A 22,468-nucleotide genomic window follows, 5' to 3' on the forward strand; every position below is an offset into this window, starting at 1 on the left:
CTGAAGAGTCGCAGCACGCATAAATGACATGTATTCCCACTAGACAACGGGTTTGGGCCTAACTACACATGTACTTACCGAGATACCTCACCTAAGGGACCTGAATGGTGGTTTGCGAATTTGGTAACCACAACAATATATATATATATATATATATATATATATATATATATATATATATATATATATATATATATATATATACATATATATATATATATATATATATATATATATATATATATATATATATATATATATATATATATATATATATATATTGTGTCGTCTGTCTCTGTCTGCCCGTCCGTTCCTGTCCGCACTCTAACTCCCAAAGTTTTAAACTTTCACGTTTCATATTTGGTACATAGGTACAGACTGGATACGGTGTGTTGCGACATTCGTTCATCATCTAAAGTGGTTGCCATGGCAACCAGGATGCTATTTTCCATCCGTTCCTGTCCGCACTCTCACTCCCAAAGTTTTCAACTTTCACGTTTCATATTTGGTACATAGGTACAGACTGTGGAGACGGTGTGTCGTGACATACGTTCGTCATCTAAAGTGGTTGCCATGGCAACCAGGATGCTGTTTTCCATGTAGTAGCACAATTCTGTATATACCTTCTTGTCCGGGCGTATATTGTGCTCACTTGCGCTCTTGTTACTGATTACAATATACAAATACATATATTGCTTTAAAATTATTTGGATCAGACTTCGCTGCAATGCTTTATAAAAATATTAATTTTTAGACGAGTCTTTTAAAAACGATAAATGCATAAACAGGTGAGCATTGGGTGGCTTTGACACCAACTCTGGTATTTCTTTTTTTTGTGTTCTCAGCATGTTTATGGACTGGATGCCAGGAAACCAAACTTGTGCTTGGATGTCTTCAGTCGTTGAATTGCTTTGAGTTCTCTGTCAAAATGTGGCCTAAATTATTTTTTTTGTATACCTTGTCGAGGCTCGTGTGAGAGCTAACACGTAACACACAGCAAGGGGGTGCATGAGACAAGAGGGGCAGCAGTGGGGAACATGGGGAATACAAGATGGACATTACAGGGACTTTCAGGAAGGAAAGCAGGGAATTTGAAGGAGTGGACTTGGGTGGATTATCGTGGGTAGAAAAGATCGAGTATTTGGATGGGGGATGATAAGAGGTGGTGGTGATCAGCTGTTTTGAAGGCCTGCAGGAAAGAATGGGATTGAATAGAGTGAGGGAGTTTATTCCAAAGGCGGGAAAAAAGAGGAATGAAAGAGTGAAGGTGAGCAGTGATTTGTGATTTTGGTAGTTTTACCAGAAGGGGGTGGTTTGTGGACTTTGAGCGCCCTGCGGAAATGTGGTGGGGACAAATCGCAGAGAGAGCGGGGGGGGGGGGGGGTGAGGCTGGAGAGGAGACTGTAGAAGAGAGAAAGACCACCAACCAGCCTGCGGTGAGAGAGTGAGAGGCCCAAAGACTCAGCCTCACTGCGGGAGATGCCAATGATCCAAAATGCCTTGGTTTCCACAGCGTGAAGCTGAGAAAGGTGGAAGGTAGGAGCACCAGCCCACAGGGGAGAGCAGTACTCTATCAGGCTGTGGACGAAAGCTTTGTAAGTGGTCAGGATACCCCAGAAATTGGCCAGCATACCCCAGAAACTTGATGCCAGAGAAGCTTTTCATTAGTTGCCTTCATAAAAAAGGTTTAGTTTTTCAAAAATGGATTTTCAATGTTGTAATGGTTCAAGCTTTTGCTCCGAGTGTAGGAGATTCAAACTCCAGTTGAGTCGTACCAAAGAGTTTAAAAAGAGTACGTGCTGCTTCCTTGTTTGACATTGATCATTTGAAAGGATGACGGCAAGGGTGAACAACCATAGTTTGGTTACATGTATATGTGGAGGAGGAAATTACTCCTTATGAAATTCCCTGTTCAGTGCGGTGAGAAAGGCGATGCCATTGTGATGTCGCTGGTACCCAGAAGTGACACCACTCCCCCCAAGCTCACTGTTTGTCTCGTCAAACAATCGTGTGTGTGTGTGTGTGTGTGTGTGTGTGTGTGTGTGTGTGTGTGTGTGTGTGTGTGTGTGTGTGTGTGTGTGTGTCGGGGGGCAGCTCCACCACAAGCCTTACATCATATAAGAAGGTCCACTCCTCCCACTTAGGTGGTGTCATGGCTCAAAACGAAAAAACAAAAAACTGCTTCCATTGTTGGTTTCTGGATTTTCTCAATTGGCTGAACTTCTGTGTCATTGTAATCCGTTTGTAAGTTTAAATCCTGACCCCTACTAAGTTGGCAATGGTAAGTCACCTGGTGTATTTAATTCCCCAGAAAGGTGCTTTGATGGCATCACCATGCCCCAGGAATGATGCAGATGCAACCAGTAGGTTATCTCTGTATCCACTCGAATGTTTGTGCTTCCTTCCTCTTATTTGACAATTTTCTGTAAACATTTTTGTTTCGATATTGGATTATTAACTGTTTGTGAATTTCACTCATGAATTTGTGAATAGATAAAGTTTTCTTGCAGAAGAGACAGAATTCTCCTGTTTTTCTGACTTAATGTGATGACCCTGAACATTGGGCCCACCCTGTTATCATTCCCAATGATTGTTGGCAGAATGTCCAAGGGCTCCTACCATGGGACGTGGTGCCAAATCCAGCCGACCTGCCCCTGGAAATGTCTGACATGGCTATGGTCGCTCGTGAGATGCGAGCCTTGCTCGCTGCAGCGATGCCTAAAGCAATATCCGTGGCAGACCACTCGGGTATACCTGAGGCTGAGGCATCTCGTGGAGACGAGGAGGTCAAGACGGAATTAACCCCAGGACAGCGTATCACTATTAGTGGGCGCAAGGTAATGCTTTGAATATTTCAACTCTTATCAGAGGTGTGTGTGTGTGTGTGTGTTTTGACATTTAGGTTAAACATATTCATACTGTGTACCATTGCATTTGTCAAATGATCAACTTAATGAGAGTTAAAAAAAACCCGACTATTTAATTACTTGCCCCCCTGCCCTCCCAGTGTCAAGGACATTGCAACTCGCTTTACAATGAGATAACAAATGGAACATACAGCCAAGGCCACGTAAACCTGGCTCAGTAACTTCCTAAACAACGTAAAAATCTGTCGTAAATGACGATACATCATAATGGAACAAGCTGTAATGATGGTGTTCTTCTCATCAATGGCTTTTGAAGTACTGGCAAAGTGATTGATCACAGTTCATCAGCTGTGACTTGAATAGGTAACATGCCTACTGTTGTTCATGGAGGATCGATCATACCGATTGCCTCATTGAATGCACCCCAGGCAGGAATGGACATTGTCTCGACATACCACAACCCAAGCCAGGTCTTTGGACCTTGACGTTTGCTTTTCTGTGTGGTTTTCCAGCCACACTTTGGCATCAATTATGTTTTCACCATTGAGGGGATGTGATGATATTTGTTCATGTGGAATCTCAGCATGATCAATGATTTGAAGTGCTTCCAGAGCACAAGGTTGTATGCCTCTTGACCTCTGGATATTTCTGCCGATATAATGATCTTGCTGAGGAATGGGACCTCTCTGCCGTACCACCATTTGCATTTTGTTGTTCTAGAATTGTGCCTCAAGAACATCGATGTTGTCACTGGAGCAATGAATAATTTGGTTATGTGCAATGTTATCTGGTATGTACACATAACCATTCTGGGGGAACTCATCGAGAATAGTATCAGCTATGTTGGTGGTTGTTCTCCGAACACTGTAAATCCCAATGGTATGACCGGCGTCATATAGTATTTCCACCAATGCTTCCAATAGCATAGCCTTATGCACAACATGGCCTAGCTCGATGTGCTTTGGTGTCGGCTTGTGGCCATTTGATACAGCAGACACAATGTCTTGTGCAATATTGCAAACCTTCTGTTTGACATTGCCATTTCGGGGAGTAGATGCAGTGCACGAAGGTATAAATAATGATGACAAACTGAGGAACAAGTAAAGGTTTTCTGGAATCACCTGTTCAACATGTTCTGAATCAATCCCTTGCCAGATACTAGAATGTCTGGGTGTGTCTAATATATCCTGTCTAATTGCAAGGACAACATGCACCATCTCCTGGAAAAAAGCTGACTAGTCAAGGTACATCGCACCATCGTATTTACCTTCTAACTCGGGGGGGGGGGGGGGGGAGATGCACTCTGCTGAGAAGATTTTGATCATGTTTTCGCAATGATAAATTCTGATTCGTTGCCAGGATACATCAGAACAGAGGCTTTTAAGAGGCCGGACATATTTGACGTTTGACCCAATTAAGCGTTGTACTTCATCATGGAATGTTGCTCTCCTAGACTGGAATCTCTGAGGACAATCCATGCCCATATCTTTGTAATTGTAGATGCTGACATATTTGTCCCAGACTTTACCCATGTCAGAAACATGACCAAGAGAGAACCCCGTGATCAGTTCTCCACATAATGGTGTTCATACATTCGTCTATTATCAATCCCTCTCTTAATGATTTTGATTCCTCATGCTTACTTTTTGTTCAAGTTATACACATTGGAGATGATAACAAAGTCCGACTGCTATAAGGTCTTTAAAGGCCTGGTCACACCTTGACGTTTTAGCCAGCGATGGCAACGTATTAAAATGTATGTAAAACGCTGGCTTACGTTGAACTTTTGATGTTTTTTTAAAAAGATTCGGACGTATTCATAGCGACTTGGTCTTATGTATAACGCATTGGTAACGGACACAGAACGTTTCGTTGTGTTATAGATAACATACGAACGAATGCTGAACCTGTTGTCGGCCTACACAACCGATGCCCAACGATAGTCTAACTTAGGCATAGCGCGTTGCACGCATCGCCGACGATGTCGTGACGTAGCCTATTAAAAGGCTGACGCACAACGATTCGAATCATAACTGCCGTAGAAATGGAAGTGACAACATCGCGGTCACACCTTGGCGATCTTGCCAGCGTATGCCGACCTAAGAAAAATGTGTCTAAAACGTTGGGGCACGTCAAATACGGTATGAGTAAGTTTGGTATACGTGAGTAGAACGCTAAAGTACGCTCTCATACGTCGTAGTAAGTAGAGTACGTCAAGAAATTTTAAACATGTTCAAAATTTTACGACGTACTCGGTGTATGACACACGTTCCGCATGCGATGGGGATAAGTTTTACACACGATATGTGGACGCTTACACACGTCCACAAAGGCTACTTATAAGCTACTCATAAGTCGAAACACGTCGCAGTAATGTCTTTTTTTACGCGAAACTTATTTCTAACTTATGTTTGACGTGCTTTGAACCAATTCTTTACGTAGTCCCAACACACATCGACGTATGTAGAGGTATTCCAATGACGTCTTCCGGTCGACAAAAAAAAAAAAAATTAACGTGTTTCGAGCTTACAACTGCCATATAAAGATGTGTTCCCAGCGGTTTTGGGAATTGGTATGTAAAAATGGTGCTCATAAAAGGGGAACCCAACTGTTTTCGAGTCCTTTTTGAGTCGATGTCCATGTCAGCAGTAACAGTATCAGTGTTAGTAGTAGTTTGTTCATGTTGGCAGTAGTAGGTGAGTGTGAGGGGGAGGGTGTGGGTTATGATGGATCGTCTTTGCGTCCGCGTGTCCACGGGTCGGAGACATCTTTTCACCATTGTTCGAAGTTCTTCGCGGCTAATTTTTATGGGGCTTTTTCAACAATGAGCTATAGCTTGTTTTTACGATTTAGGTCTATTCATAACGGGTTGGACAAATGCACAATGAACTAATAATGTGCATAGAGCACTTTGATTACTTATAGATACGATATACCAACGAATAATTATCGTGAAGCCGGCGTTCACAAACTATGCCCAACGATAGCCTAACTTATCCATATCGTGCGGCAGTTTATCTTTGCCGGTGACATAGGGTTTGCTATTCATAGGCTGCCACTCAACCATTTAAATGGCTGCATCTCCACTATTGAAAGTAGATGCTTGCGCTCAACAATTGGATTTTTTTTACACTCAACGACTTTTAAACGGTACCACTCAGCTATTTTCATTGTTTACAATGAACGATTTAAATTGCTGTCACTCGCCTTTGTTTTTTGACGCTGGGGTTTGGAAATTTGAAGCGTTTCTTCTGAACGTGTTAAAACGCTCAAACTCGACTATTTTAAATAGACGCTGCCGATGGACAATTGGAATCATAGCGAAGCTAGACATCGAAGTGTGAACATCCTCGTCATGCCGAAGAAAAGTTTGAAGAATGCTGCAAATAAGTGTCCTGGCCGTGGCCGTGGACGCTGATGCAAAGACGATCCATTATACCGACGTCTTTCAGCCTATGAGTAACTTAAAAGTAACGTCTGTCGATGTGTGGCAATGATCGCGTAACGTGCCAACAACACATTAATTGTAGGTTAGAAATAAGTTTCGGGTACGCTAAACATTACCTCGGCGTGTCTCAACTTATGATTAACTTACAAGTAGCATGTGTTGACGTCTGTCAACGATCGCCGACCGTGCATACAACTTGTGGCCAGCGTAGCGGAACGTGTGAGTCATACGCCGGCATACGTCGTGAAATTTCAAGCATGAAAAAATTTGAGGACAACCAAAAAGTACAACGTTTAAAGCCAACGTACAACGATGTATGGCAGTGTTTTTCAGCGTGCTCTCAATGTTATCAAAACTTACCCATAACGTATTCAACGTGTGCCAGCGTTTTAGAAAAAAAAATTCAAAAATCGGCATACGTTGCCTAAAACGTCAAGGTGTGACCGGGCCTTTACATCTGCTAATATTGTATTAAGCACCAAATCGGTTTTTGCGTGGTCTATTATCTCGGCCGACTTTTCCAATGTTGCCACTCTGTGTGGCTTTCTCTTGTCCTTCTGGCAAAACGTACAATGTGTCCAGTTCATTGGTGGCAAGCAACTTCACTACTTGATGAAGAAGGTTGAGGGCCACTCGTACTGTATAATCAGTCATTGTAGAGCATACACACTGCTTCCTCAATCTGGAGAGTTTTCTTTCTGAAGTTAAGGAACTGTAGCATGCCTTGTGCCACTTGAGTTTCACCCTCTCAAAGTCTGCCACCAGGAGCATTTCAAACCTCTCTAGAACATCAGCAATACTTTGTATCACATCGTCATCTACATTCTCCTGCAACGGCCTTTGTCCAGATCTTCCCCTCTGTCAATGCAACGCGAAGATCTTCTGACAGAAATGTTGACATCAAGTCTTGCTTCTTCTATGTTGAATTTTGCATTTGATTGTAACTGGCTCCACATTTTCAGTCAAATTAGATGTTTATCTTTTATGAAGGGAGTAACAATATACAGTGGGGCGAACAAGTATTTGATACACTGCCGATTTTGCAGGTTTTCCCACTTACAAAGCACGTATGGGTCTGTAATTTTTATCATAGGTACAATTCAACTGTGAAAGACAGAATCTAAAAGAAAAATCCTGAAAATCACATTGTATGATTTTAAAATAATTAATTTGCATTTTATTGCATGAAATAAGTATTTGATCACCTACCAACCAGGAAGAATTCCGGCTCTCACAGATTTGTTAGTTTTGTCTTTAAGAAGCCTTCCCATTCTCCACTCATTACCTGTATTAACTGCACCTGTTTGAACTCGTTATCTGCATAAAAGACAGCTGTCCACACTCAATCAATCAGACTCCAACCTCTCCACAATGGGCAAGACCAGAGAGTTGTCTAAGGACATCAGGGACAAAATTGTAGACTTGCACAAGGCTGGGATGGGCGACAGGACAATAGGCAAGCAGCTGGGTGAGAATGCAACAACTGTTGGCGCAATTATTAGACAATGGAAGAAGTTCAAGATAACAGTCAATCTCCCTCGGTCTGGGGCTCCATGCAAGATTTCACCTCGTGGAGCCTCAATGATCATGAGAAAGGTGAGGGATCAGCCCAGAACTACATAGCAGGACCTGGTCAATGACCTGAAGAGAGCTGGGACCACAGTATCAAAGAAAACCATAAGTAACACACTACGCCGTCATGGATTAAAATCCTGCAGCGCACGCAAGGTCCCTCTGCTCAAGACAGCGCATGTCCAGGCCCGTCTGAAGTTTGCCAATGACCATCTGGATGATCCAGAGGAGGAATGGGAGAAGGTCATGTGGTCTGATGTGACCAAATAGAGCTTTTTGGTTCAAACTCCACTCGCCGTGTTTGGAGGAAGAAGAAGGATGAGTACAACCCCAAGAACACCATCCCAACCGTGAAGCATGGAGGTGGAAACATCATTCTTTGGGGATGCTTTTCTGCAAAGGGGACAGGACAACTGCACCGTATTGAGGGGAGGATGGTTGGGGCCATGTATCGCGAGATCTTTTCCAACAACCTCCTTCCCTCAACAAGAGCATTGAAGATGGGGCGTGGCTGGGTCTTCCAGCATGACAACGACCCGAAACACACAGCCAGGGCAACTAAGGAGTGGCTCTGTAAGAAGCATCTCAAGGTCCTGGAGTGACCTAGCCAGTCTCCAGACCTGAACCCAATAGAAAATCTTTGGAGGGAGCTGAAAGTCTGTGTTGCCCAGCGACAGCCCCAAGATCTGTAAGGAGGAGTGGGCCAAAATCGCTGCTGCAGTCTGTGCAAACCTGGTTAAGAACTACAGGAAACGTCTGATCTCTGTAATTGCAAACAAAGGTTTCTGTACCAAATATTAAGTTCTGTTTTTCTGATGTATCAAATACTTATTTCATGCAATAAAATGCAAATTAATTATTTATAAATCATACAATGTCATTTTCAGGATTTTTGTTTTAGATTCCGTCTTTCACAGTTGAAGTGTACCGATGATAAAAAATTACAGACCTCTACGTGCTTTGTAAGTGGGAAAACCTGCAAAATCAACAGTGTATCAAATACTTGTTCTCCCCACTGTATGTAATCACAGAGCTGCATGTGAATATAGATTATGATGTACGCTCTAGATCAGCATTATGCTTCATTTCAGTTCAAAGTCATGGAGAAAGCCATTTTCTGAAGACTCCACGTGAGCTCCATTCTGAACTTGCCCTTTATGCTTCTGTGCATATTGGCTCAAGATGTGCTTACTATATCCAACTATCACATTAGAAAGTTTTTGCCTTCAAATGTTTGTTCCCCATTATGAAGTTTGAGAAAACAAATTCGTGATTTTGGCAAATTTGACCTCACATGACCTTTTTGATATAATAATGACCTTAAAGGTCATGGGTAAGACGAGTATCCGGTCACACCTTGATTACAGCCCCATCAAGAACAGATTACCAATGAATGGCAAGTATTAACGTGAAATGCCGTCATCACCGTTTTTAGTGCCTTTTCATTTGCCTGGCCGATCTACTAGTGCATGACATGGATGTTATGAGACATCAATTTACTTTTTCTGGAATTTAAAGGATATTTGTAGTTGATGAACAAATACACATTCTATGTGAGATTTGAAACTGGATCCCCACATCATGACCCACTGATTTTGATGGGTTACGGTGACCCCTCCACTCCCCCAAACCTCCTGCACTTCACCTATCCTCATTTCTGTATTCCCCAGTAATTCTCATTATTTACACGTCCTTACTCTCCAACTCCTCAACCTTGACTTTTCTACCTTAATCCTCCAACATTCCCTTCCATTCCCCCTCACCCCCCCCCAAAAAGTTACCCACTTCTCATTTTGAGGAAGAGATGTTTGGTCTAAAGAGATTAAATTTTATACTCATTGAGCCCGTTTACAAAATCCTGGTGCTGCAGGCCCTCCGATTATACCGACACATTGATTTATGAAAATGTAATCATAAACGATTAGAATTGATCATTTGATGGTCATTGATAACAATGTATTAGGTTTGTGGGTGAGGAGACTCCATATATTTTTTTTTGTGGGGGGAGTATTGGTGAGGAATGAGTTGGACTGATTAATTATCAGAACACGTGTCATGGTGCCCTTCTCTTCATTCCATCCTGCAGAGTGGAGTGCTGAGGTTTGTGGGCTCAACACAGTTTTCAAGTGGCCAGTGGGCTGGTATTGAGTTGGATCAGCCCATAGGAAAGCATGACGGCAGTGTCCATAGTGTTCGCTACTTCAGGTGTCCACCAAATCATGGTGAGTACTTGCTGAGAACAGCGAAAGGCTTTTCTACCTTTTACCATTTTCCCACCACCAGGATCAGTTCCATAGCGATCTGGATCTGTCGTACACGTGCACAGCTGCTCCAAATTATATCATTTATAGCTCCCTCCCCTCTCCACATCTCCCACCAGTGGAATCGTCTCCCTGTGTTCTGATCTTGCTCTTGAGAGAGACTCTTGACCACACCAGTTTTGGTTAGGCATTAGCCACCTTGCCATTCCAGTGGTGATTACAACCCTCTGGATGAAGCTAAGATTGATATTTGTAATTTGTCTGTGGCCCCAGTTTGCATTGACACATCATTTTCAAAAAGCATGTGGCATTTTTAATGTCCATAAGCAAGCACGAGCTTGTGAGACAATCGGATTGAAATCTCCAAAACTATTGCTTCACTCTATTATCCAGAGCCCTAAATGCTTATCAACAAGATAATAGTTTGTACCCTGAGATCTTGGGTCTGTAATCAACATCAGACCTGACAAGGAATGGTGGTTATGCTTCCAGCACCAGATTGCTTGTGATTTCTGTAAAAATTGGTGTTTGTTGTACTGAAAATAATATGATGATGGGGAACTGCCAACTATTTTATTTTGTGATTATTGTTTGTTATTGATAAGGTGATTTAATATTAACGTGATGCCCCAGCTGTGTAGGTGGTTGAAAAGTTATTGCACTTTTGGTTGCTTTGTTTGCTGCAGGGATGCTTTCCACCAACTCATTCTTAACCAGCATCTTGAGTCTTTGTGCACTCTCCTGGGTTATGTCTCCGTATGCAACAGTTCTACGGTAAAGTTAGAAAGGGCAATGTATCATTCCCAGAAAGCTTTGACTCATTATTCTCTGTTACAAGGCATGTTTCGCCAACTGCCAGCCTTGAGGCATTGTTGAGCATCTCCACTTTCTAATCTGTGTCTAGGGACTAAATTCCCTCCTAACTCTCTGATAAAGTTTAAGTTAAGCTGCTGTAAGGCTGACAATGCTACATTATTTAGTATTTAGAATTTTTTTGTCATTAAATGTTGTGTGTGTGTGAAATTTGTTTATCAACCAAGTTTAATTTATCATGCAAGCACATAGGATTTAAGTGCTGTCAAACCTCGGCGGTGGATCCAGTGAAGGTTGTTTCTATTCGGCTCCAGGTCCAGGAGACAACCATTGTGAAGGATTGGAAATTGAAAAAAAAATGCTTGAAAGGTTGGACTCGGGGATGAGGGAAATAGGGACAAAGGAATAGATGCGAGTTGAGAGAATGTACTTGGGCAGTATGAATGTGAGTGGGTATGGCTGGGGAGTATTAGAGGGCCAAGAGGTCAGGAAGGGTAAGATCCAAAGAAAGATCATGAATCATAAGGCCACCAATCTGTCTATAGTGAGAGCATATTGTAAGAATAATTCCTAAAAATACAATAAAGCTACGATGACTGTTACTTTGTTTGTCCCCCTCCCCCCTACACAGGTTTGTGTGTATGTTTGCAGGGATATTTGTACCTCTCGTAAAAATTTCAAAGAAATCTGAAGCTCAAAGTTGCCCAGGGAAAGGAGCAGTGAACAAGTCTTCATCGGCAAGCCCTGGATTACTGGCAGGTTAGATCAGTTTAACTCGACTTCAGATACTTTTGCTTTATTTTCTCTTTGCTCAATGCTACAACCATGCCATCCATTGATTATATCTTTCTGTGGTGGCACTTCAAACCTTAATACCCAGACTCGGTTTGAACCAATAAACATGTCTGCATGCTGTCCAGGATTATTTTTCCAAGGCATACATTAATTTTAACATTGTACTTTGGCTTACCTAGTCTGCAGACCTTTGAGTTTAGCTCCTGAAGGAGCAACACCACATTTATCGGCACCATGATCAGATTGTGCTATGCTTTTTACATAGAACCCTTCCTCCTACAGGACGTCCCTGACTCCTTAGTGGCTCGCCCCAGTTACTGTCTCCTCCGATTTGATAGGTCTGAACTACTCCATGGCGGCGGAGTTTACATCATGAAAAAAAATTCCCATTGCCCTTGTACTGAACTTGCACGTCCCAAGCCATAGGATTACCGCTGGCTGCGATTTTCCCTCCTCTCCCATCACTTGTTCATACGTGTGTTGAACCATCCTCCTAACAATGACAACTCCATCTGCATATTTTTCAGACAACTCTCTCTTGAAAAGATCAAAACCTGTGGTTATAAAATATCTAAACCTGAGAATATAAAATATCTAAACTTGTGGATATAAAACATTGAAACGTGTGGTGATAAAATATCTAAACATGTGGATATAAAATAGCTAAACATGTGGATATTTAATATCAAAACCTGTGGATATAAAATAGCTGAACATGTGGATATTAAATATCTAAACCTGTGGCTATTAAACATCTAAACCTGTGGATATAATACATCTAAACCTCTGGATATAAAATAGCTGAACATGTGGATATTAAATATCTAAACCTGTGGATATAAAATAGCTAAACATCTGGATATTGAATATCAAAACCTGTGGATATTAAATATCAAAACCTGTGGATATAAAATAGCTGAACATGTGGATATTAAATATCTAAACCTGTGGATATAATACATCTCAACCTGTGCATATGAAATATCTAAACCTGTGGATATAATACATCTAAACCTGTGCATATAAAATAGCTAAACATGTGGATATAAAATATCTAAACATGTGGATATAAAATATCTAAACCTGTGGATATAAAATATCTAAACCTGTGTAAATTAACCCTTTGAACCCTAGCGGCCATTTTACCAGCCACAATTCAAACTTCTATATACTCTTGCAGCTGCTTAACCGGCTGCTGTTCAAACCTTCATATACCCAAGCGGCTGGATTTTTCTCAGAAGATTCACGGTGGGGGAGCCGAAAGTCCAAGAAGCTCAGGCTTCAAAGGGTTAAAAATATAAAGCTGTGAGTAGGGTGAATATACTGGTTCTGGCTCGCTTTTCCCCATGTAAATGAATGGGGGATTTTCAGCGATTCATATTTTTTTTCCCTAAAAATAAACCCCCTTTTTATCCCAAGGTATATTTATTTGTCTCCCCTTTTAACCTGGGGATACTTTTTTTTCAAATAACCCATGCAATAAGATAAAGATTTGTTAAAGGTGATTCTAAAGAAATATCTGAAACGTCTAAACCTCGGGACACTCTTTATCAAATAACCGATGCATATTGTTTAGCTCACTCATTGAACCTATAAACATTTGTTCATTCTCAAATTCCTTCAATAGTTTAATTTTCTTTGCACAATAATCCCCATCTAAAATATTGAAAAACAAAACATTTGAATCTTTATATTTTTTAAGATACCCCTTTTGTGCCATTACGAAATGATAAACTTCTCTTAATGCTCTCGTTTGACCACCTCCTGAGCCACATATCATTTTGAGATTATAGTAAATTGTTTTTTCATTGTTCAATTGATAACCATCAAAGTTTTCAGTCCATTCAAGGATATTCATTTTTTTCTTTACATCCTCTAACTTACTACTTTTTAAATTGATTTGCTTATTTGTTTTATTTACCTTTGTTTTAGTTATTTTTTCAATAAGACTTATTTGATATTTTTCACATTCATTATGTTTTCCATTTATATACCAAGACTGAGATTTTCTCCACTCTTGAGTTTGATTAATACTTGGTTTGACCATTTATATATTGCGAAAAAACGCGGCGGTGGCCCTTAAAAAACCCTAACCCATCTTCCCATCGTTAAAACACAATCTATTTTATACATTCTATCATACAATATCCATATGGAACACAATCTATTCCATTATCTAAAATAAATCTCTTATCATCAAAGGCTCCTAATGCCTTTTCATTTACTTCTTCACTATATATGTTATGTTTATAACTTCTTATTGTATTCATTTTCCTATATTCTTCTTTCTTATTCATCAAACAATTATAATAATTTCTAAAAGTTATTGATTTCTTTATTACATATTTCTTTATTCCCTTTAACCTCTTATCAATCTGATCACCATACTTATAAGCATATGCCTTTGCTCTCAATCCAATAAACTCACTCATTACTTTTCCACCCAACTCATCCTAAAACTTACCAATAACCTTTTCATTCTTTTTGGAAAATAACTCACTCTTCTTGCTGAAATTACTTGTATCATATACTCCAATATTTTTCTTCATATCTTTATAAACATCATCAGTTTTTATATCTAGGATAAAACTATCAGTGTCCATATACAACAATGTAACATTTTCACCATACTCTTTCTTTAAGTCATTATACAAATAATCATACATCAATATCTTTGATAAATCAAGAACTGCTGTTCCAATATAAATTGGTTTATCCATTACAATACTTTCCTTTTTCATATGAATTGCAGAAAAGTTCTCTGAAAAAACCTCTTCTCTCTCAAAACTTGGTTTATTTATCAATCTCGAAGCTTCTTTCCAAGATGTTGCGAATCTAATGTTTTGCCTGTTTCTAACATTTTCCATAGTCTTTCCAAATACAGCATTATTCATTAATTTATAAAAGTCCCCTTCAAATTTTACTTTTGTATTTGCTCTCATATCTGTATTGAATTGAATATACTTTTTCACCCAAGGACTTTGTTTAAATTTTAAAACTCTATGAATTTTAGCTACTCTCAATCCTTCTCTCAAAAACTGTTTTAAGCTTCTCTGATGCAAAACATATCCCTCTTTATCATAGAATGTTGTTAATAACTTTTCTGTTGATTTGCCTTTAATATTAAAACTTTTATGATAATCACTGAACCATTCTTTCTTTGGGGTTTCTTTCTCACATGCAAAAGGAAGGTCTTTATGCTTATTATGAAGATCACTCGGGTACCTCAAATCAACTTCAAAATAATAACCTTCTTCTTCGTCATTCAATTCCTCTTGAGAAGAAATAACAATATTCATCAAAGCCTTTTCATAATCCTTTTCTTCCACCCACTCTAATTTACCATAAGGCAGAGATTGAGACATTGCCCATCCATACAAATTATTAGCATCAAAATACATCAAATAATTACTATCTTTTTCACTATCATAATTTGGAATATATTTATTATTTGCTTTAGCATATCTTTTTGAACATACTTGTGATATTCCACCTCTCTTGGACTTCTCAATCATCAAAAGCATATCAACATCACTGATTAAATCTATATCTTGTTTTGTCATTTTCAACATTGCACTCCAAGCTAAACCAGGAGCTGTGAAATAGTGGGCAGGATCTAATCCATAACAATTTTTATTATGACAGAGTGATCTAAAAGCTTCAAACACATCAGCTAACAATAAAACATCTGTTTTTAGATATAAATCATGATATTCTCCAAGGTTCTTTATCTTAAATATTTTCCATATTTCTTGTGTGTGTTTATATTCCTTATCACTTATCTCTTCTTCATAAAGGTTATTATAGAAACTTTCTTTTGAAGGAAGTTGTGTTTCTTTAAATCTCATAAATGAATCCATATAATCATAAGGATAAATTCCCTTACTTGTAAGAATTTTCTCTTTACTTTGAATTTCATTCCTTGTTTGAATTTCCTCTCTCGTAAGAATTCCTTCTTTAATCAGAATTTCATCTTTAATCTGAATTTCTTCTTTAGTTAGAATTCCATTCATTGTTCGAATTTTCTTTATAATTAGAATTTCATCTTCAGTTAGAATTTCTTCATTAATTTCCTCATTAATTCGAATTTCCTCTTTACTTTGAATTCTCTCTTTAATCTGAATTTCCTCTTTAGTGAGAATTTCCTCTTTTGGAAAGAATGAATTAAGATTTGGAAAAGAGTCCGTGGAGCTTAGATTTGATGCGAGGTAGGCTAGTGGTGTTCCCATAAACTTGTAAGAATCTAGAAACCTAATACGAGTTAAAGGTTTTGTGAATATCATTTTTGTAAATGAAATATACTTTTGACTTGTGTTTGTTATGGCAGAAATATTCCCTGGTGTTTTTGAAAGTTCATTTATAAATAGATGTGTATCATAGTTGGCGCTGTTGTGAAGAAAGACTGGAATTAAAGAAGGTAATTTATAATTAAGATTACAACAGGAATGAGCGGGACCTCTATATTTACCAGTAAGATGACAATGATCCCTAACTTTAGACTCCTTAATTTCCCCCTCACAAATATGACAGATATTGTTCTTTCTAAATTCTAATTTTTCTTCTTTGGTTAATTTCATCGGTTCATTTGTTTCTTTCATTAATTTAGTGAGTCTTATACAATCCTTTTCTAATCGTTTTACAAACTCTTGTGAAGCTTTTTTTCCACTATAATGTTCAAGTTTGCTATAGTTTTCTCCAACAGATGATTTGATATAATAACAGAAACCACAAGGAATATGTTTTTGATATTTATTTGTAGGCTTATATGATTCTTTTGGATTAGGAGAAGCAGTATTTATCTTTTTAAGGATACACTCAAAATCAGCGTATATCACAAATGGGTGCATGATAGATTTATTATAATCTTCAAAAGAAATCTTTTCACCAGGTTTAGGCATTGTAATTACAGCTGATTTATGATTACTACAATATTTTGAATGTTGTTCTAATCGTTCTTTTGTATGAAATGAATTAAGCCATCGCTTACAAGGGTATATTTTGTTTGCTGTTCTGAATACCTTGAGAAGAGATTAATCTTGATAAATTATTGATGTAGGCCTATGTGTAATGTGAATTATTTCCAACACTAAAATATAAAAGATCAATGTGTGTTTCTTCATTTTTATAGTTGTTTGAAATTTTTAATATTTGAACTTTGTTTGTATCCGTTAATCCATATACATTAATATAAAGATTATTCTTTTTCTCAAATTTAGGAATATCTGTTAGTGGCATTGGGAATTTAAAATCTTTAATGTCCAAGGTATTCTCATATTTCATATATTGTTTTACCCTTTCTGAATTAAAGCCTGGTGTTGGCTTAGTGGTTAGGGTGGCGGCTTGGGATCCCAGTGTCCTGAGTTCAAGCCCCGTTGGTTGCTGAATTAACACCAGGGGGTTGACTCAGCCTGTCATCCTTCCGAGGTCGGCGAAATGAGTGCCAGTGTACTGGTCCCGGTGTATGCCCCGGTTAGAATAGGTGTACCATATCCCTGTGTGTCGTAAGAGGCGACCAGGGTTGGCGTCAGGAAGGGCATCCGGCCATAAAACATTGCCTCACAAAAAGCCAAACCCCTGCACAGCAGGGAAAAATGGCTGTAAAAACGGTCATTATTTATTTTTTCTTTCTGATTTACATTTTGGTGGATGAAAGTGAGCAAGAACAGACCAGAGAAAACATTTATTATCATTGTTCTTAATATTAACAACTGCCTTCTTTAGTTTTATTTCTTTTGGTAATTCAATATAAGAAGAAGCTTTAAGAGGGTTTGATTTTAGAATGTGTATATCTAAAAAGATGATTTTTTAAAATATTGAATCAACTTCCTACCACTGTATTATCAATATCCTCCTCTTGTTTTGATAGTTCTTCATAAACCCCACTATTTAAAAAATCTTGAAATGATGTTATAAAATGAAGATCTGTTCTCATATAAGGAGTTTGTTCTTCATCTTGTCTTTTCATATTCATTTTCACTCCCATATAAAACTTTAAAGTTTTCATTTCTTTTAATGTCTTTTTAATAACTTTTTCAACATCAGGTTTCACTATTTCAATTGATTCAGCTATTGATGATGGACCGGGTTCTCCAAATTGAAAAATCCTTATTTTTATATGCCCTTTAAATGCCCCATCAGGGTTTTCAATATAATAGTCTCCCTTTACTTTAAACTCATTTTTCTTGTGTTTTTGTGATTGAAGATGTCTATTATAACTTCTCTTCAAAACATCCTTTGAACAGATATCACAATGTTTTCTTTCCAACTCAAGAGGAGATATTTTATGAAATAGATTAAATGTGTGTTTGTTGGTTCGGAGGTGTTTTCTATAATGTTTATATTTGTGATTACAAACATCGCAGTATGTTGTATTCACCATATTTATATAATAAATCTTTGCTTAAACTAAAATTTTCTTGATGAAAATTTCGTTTATTTTACAGGTGAATCTCTGCTTAAAACCATTTTATCCTCCAACTTTTTCACTTAATAAATACAATGTTTCAAGACACAAAAGACAAAGTTTCAATCAATCTCTTCATTTGTTAAAGATACTGAGAAATATGTCAAGGATGTAAAATTGAACAAAGATAAATATAACAACTATTGGATAAAAACAATTATGGTAAATAATATGAGTTATTCAATTTCCTTCAGTGGAAGGGCTTTTAGTATACCTGTTAGAACATCAATTAAAGTATCTCTAACAAAAGTTTCTCCTCTCCTTCTGGTAATATATTCAAAACTAGAAAAAGCAATGAAACAAGAAAAAGTATCAAAAAACAAAAACCTTATGGATGAAGCTTTAGAAAGAAAAGATAAGACCATCTGTAATATGCAAGGAGAAATTTGTATTTTTTTTCAACAACCCTAAAGATGTAAATCCTGATGAAATAAAGGATGTTAATATATCAGGTGAAATGATATTTCGTTCAATAGTAGTTAACGATCATTTTAAAATTACCTTCAATATAAAAAATGTTGTCGTTGAATCTGGTAATGAAAAAAAGTATATCGATATCGATGGTAATATTATTAAATATGAGTCAATATACAACTGAAAGTATAGATGAATTTCAGTTTAAGTAAAGTTTTACTTTATAAATATGCTAGACTTTCCTGATTCTCCATATGACAAATTTGAGAATTGTCCTGCGTGTGAAAGACGGGGATTAAACACAGAGTCAAAAGCCTATAAACAATGTATATTCTGTGATTATCTTCTAATTAATGATAATAAAAAATATAAAAAGGAAAAGAATTCTTTTAGATTTACACCAAAAATGAATTACTTTACAAGATTGATAAGAGAAATGAATGTAAAGTATGAGGGTGATAACACACCTTTCCTTACAAGGGAAGAAACTGAACGTATTAGAGAAATGTTCAAAGGATTGTTGTTATATATTATTCATGGATGTGATTTTCAGGGAAATATCAACACAAGATATTGTATAAATAAAATAATGGATTATCTTGAAATTAAACCTGAACTTAGGATAAAATATAGAGTTTCTAAAAAAGCCAATAATAAATTAAATAACCTGTTTTCCAAATATATAAATGAATGATTTTTTTACCCATTTGGGAAAATAAGATAAAATTTAACAACCATAAAAATCTCCCAAATTCATTAAGATGTCTCATAGTTGGTTCAAGTGGATGTGGAAAAACCTGCTTACTTTTAAAGATGCTCCTCACTCCCAACTTTTTAGATTATGATAATTTAATAATTTTCACAAAGTCGAGTTTTCAACCAGAGTATCAACTACTCTCACAAGGTTTTAATGCTGGTCTTCAAAAAGAAGATATAATCGGTTTATTTAATCTTCAAAAAAACCTAAATGATTATAACATTGAAGATATAATTCAACTATTTTGTGATACACAGAGATGTAAAAAGAAATCAAATCCAATAACTTTTATTCTTAGTGATAATACGGATGATATACCGTCTCCCCAAGATTTGGATAAATCAAAAAAGAACCTCGTTATCTTTGATGATTGTGTTAATGAGAGAAACCCAACGGTAATGGACAGCTACTACACAAGAGGGAGACATTCTTCTTGTAATTGTATTTATCTTAGTCAATCGTACTTTCAACTTCCTCGTCGTTCCATCAGAAACAATGCTAATACTTTTATTTTATTCAAGTTAAATTCAATAGATATCAATAATTTTTGGAGAGATAATTGTTCTACATTATGTAGTAAAAAGAAATTTGAGGATTACATGAAGCACACGACTGAAAAATATAAATATATTGTTGTGAAACAAGATGAGATATTAAGGGATATATTTTTTGTTTTATTAACAATTACATATATAAATGACAACTATTATTGTAAATCTTGTGGGTAAATCTGCTTCTGGAAAAAAAACTTTCATAAATCAAGGTTCTTGTGTAGTACAAATGAGAATATTGTAAATGTACTTAAAAAACACCCCATGATACGCATTGTATCAACAACAACAACTAGAGCAATAAGACCTGGAGAAGTAAAAGGTGAAGATTATCACTATATTTCAGTGGAGGAACATATGCGATTGAGGAATGAAGGTCAAATATTTGAGGAGGTTTCTCTTGGTACAACAAAATATTCACATTGTAAGAGTGAGTTAAGGAAACTAAAATCTGGTGGTCTTGGGATATTAGAAACTAATCCAGAAGGAACGAGACAAATTATTAAACATCTGAGCGGAGTGAAGATTTTATCATTCGGTTTTGATGTTGATGAAGAAACTCAACGCAAACGTATGAAAAGCAGAGATGCAAGTATTAGTGAAGAAGAAATTACAACTCGCATTTATGTTAATAAAGAATTTGATGAAATATTTAAAGAAAAGGATTTATTTGAACACATCTACTTGAATGATGAAGAAAAGGAAAATTTCCCTGTTGATCTTTACAATTCATTAAATGATATTTTACAATAAATAAATGGATGCAAAAGAAAGAGCAAGAAGATTTAAGGAACATCAAGAGTTGGTTTCAAAAGTTGTAAAACAACAGGAAGACATAAAGAAGAAACACAGACAGAAACTAACCGGCGAAGAAGCATTTGAAAGAAAACAAGAGAAATTTTTTAAACCACTTTTAAAAACTTCCCAAGAAAATATGAAAGATATTTCCACAGTTCCCACAGTAGAATATACTCCTAAAAAACTTCAAATGTTAAAAGATTTTGATCAAATGACGGAGGAAGAATTAGAGCATTTAGGAGAATTAGAATATGATGATGAAGGTTTATTTCAACAACTGGAAGAGATTAATCTACCCCCTGATTATATTGTGAATGCTCTTCAAAACAATGAATATTCAGCGGATTCAAAAACCAAAGCAGGACTCATTCCAACAGAACAACCAGCAATATTTCATCTTGTTCAAGAAAAGGTATTGATATTTAATGATGAATTAAGGTTCTTTGGTTCTGCTCAACCCCCTGTTAAACTAACTCCGAGATTAATGTTTCTTCTCACAAAAGATGGAAGACAAGGTTCAACTGTGAGGGATGAATCAAAGTATATTGATAAACCATTGGATATGAAAAATAATGATGGTAGAGTATATATTGATCTGCTGAACACTCTAAATTATAGGGTTAGTATTTCTAGTAAAAGTAGGAAAAATGAGAAGGAGAAACAAATTATTAAGGCTTTTAGTATCCTTGGTTCAGGTATTAGTTTTCTTCCAAATGACCCATCACAATTGGTTAATCGACTGTTATTGTTGTTAGGTAGTAAGAAGGCTGGAAATAACAACTGTTTTAATGAAGCATCAGCCATTTTAGACCAGTTGATGAACATGAAAATAATTAATAAATCTCAATATAAAGACATTTTATCTCATACTAAATAAGCTGAGAAGCACAATCCTGAGTTTTAATTTCACAACAAGCGACCACACATCTTCATTCCCATACCCACTACAACTTGACCCAACAAAAGAATATGAGGCATCTTTATTGTCCATGGAAACTTATAATACCTTATTTAATATAACTGATAAAAATGACAAGTTTAGTTATAATCCCGGAAGCGGATACAAAATGATAACGGTCTCACCGGCATATGAGATTTCTCAAATATCTTCCGAAATTGCTCGTCTTATGAAAGAACAGGGTGATGAACCAAAAATATTGTTATAGACATTCAAAAACATACTTCAAAATCAACAATTAAAGTTAAAAATAACTACAAGGTTGATTTCACAATTGATAATTCATTTAGAGAGTTATTGGGTTTCTCCTCAAAAAAGATTGAAACTAATGGGACATTTTACAATGATAATGTCATTCAAATATCCTCAGGAATAAATTCGGTGTTAATTCACTGTGAATTGATTGATGGTGCTTATAATGATGGAAAAAAACAAATACAATATTTTCATTCAGCACATACTCAACCGCAATTGGTTATAAATTCAATATGGAACCCAAAAATTTGGTTTATCTCCCTGTGTCAGGAAAAACCATACACAGAGTAAATTTTTGGATAACCGACCAAGATAATCGTATGATTTCTTTTAATGGAGAAGTTATATCTATCAGAATTCACCTACGTGAAGTTTTCCAATAAATAAATACGATGGTTATTGTGAGGAAACACGAGTTGGGAAAATATAAAATAATTACAGGGGATGGGATGTTCCTTTCCCCATACTACAAGGGTGAAGGTATGTATCTTGGTAGAGGATACTATAAACCTAAGA

At 37.0% G+C, this 22,468-nt stretch overlaps 1 protein-coding gene across 15 annotated transcripts in view; it reads left to right on the top strand.

Moving 5' to 3' along the window:
* LOC147022564 (CAP-Gly domain-containing linker protein 4-like) overlaps positions 1-22,468 on the top strand; it is a 151,233-nt gene that overhangs the window by 61,033 nt on the left and 67,732 nt on the right. For all 15 annotated transcript variants that reach the window (XR_015059789.1, XM_085887275.1, XM_085887271.1 and 12 more), the window contains 3 exons: positions 2,601-2,837; positions 9,974-10,109; positions 11,613-11,720. Coding sequence is in view for 14 of the 15 variants with exons in the window: in XM_085887275.1 (XP_085743401.1) it covers positions 2,601-2,837; positions 9,974-10,109; positions 11,613-11,720 (481 nt within the window). In the remaining variant the exon portion in view is untranslated. The remainder of the gene's footprint in view (positions 1-2,600; positions 2,838-9,973; positions 10,110-11,612; positions 11,721-22,468) is intronic.

This window comes from Eptatretus burgeri, chromosome 7 (genome assembly GCF_056783735.1).
Source record: "Eptatretus burgeri isolate ZD-2024b chromosome 7, Ebu_testis_v1, whole genome shotgun sequence".
NCBI classification, from domain to species: Eukaryota; Metazoa; Chordata; class Myxini; order Myxiniformes; family Myxinidae; genus Eptatretus; species Eptatretus burgeri.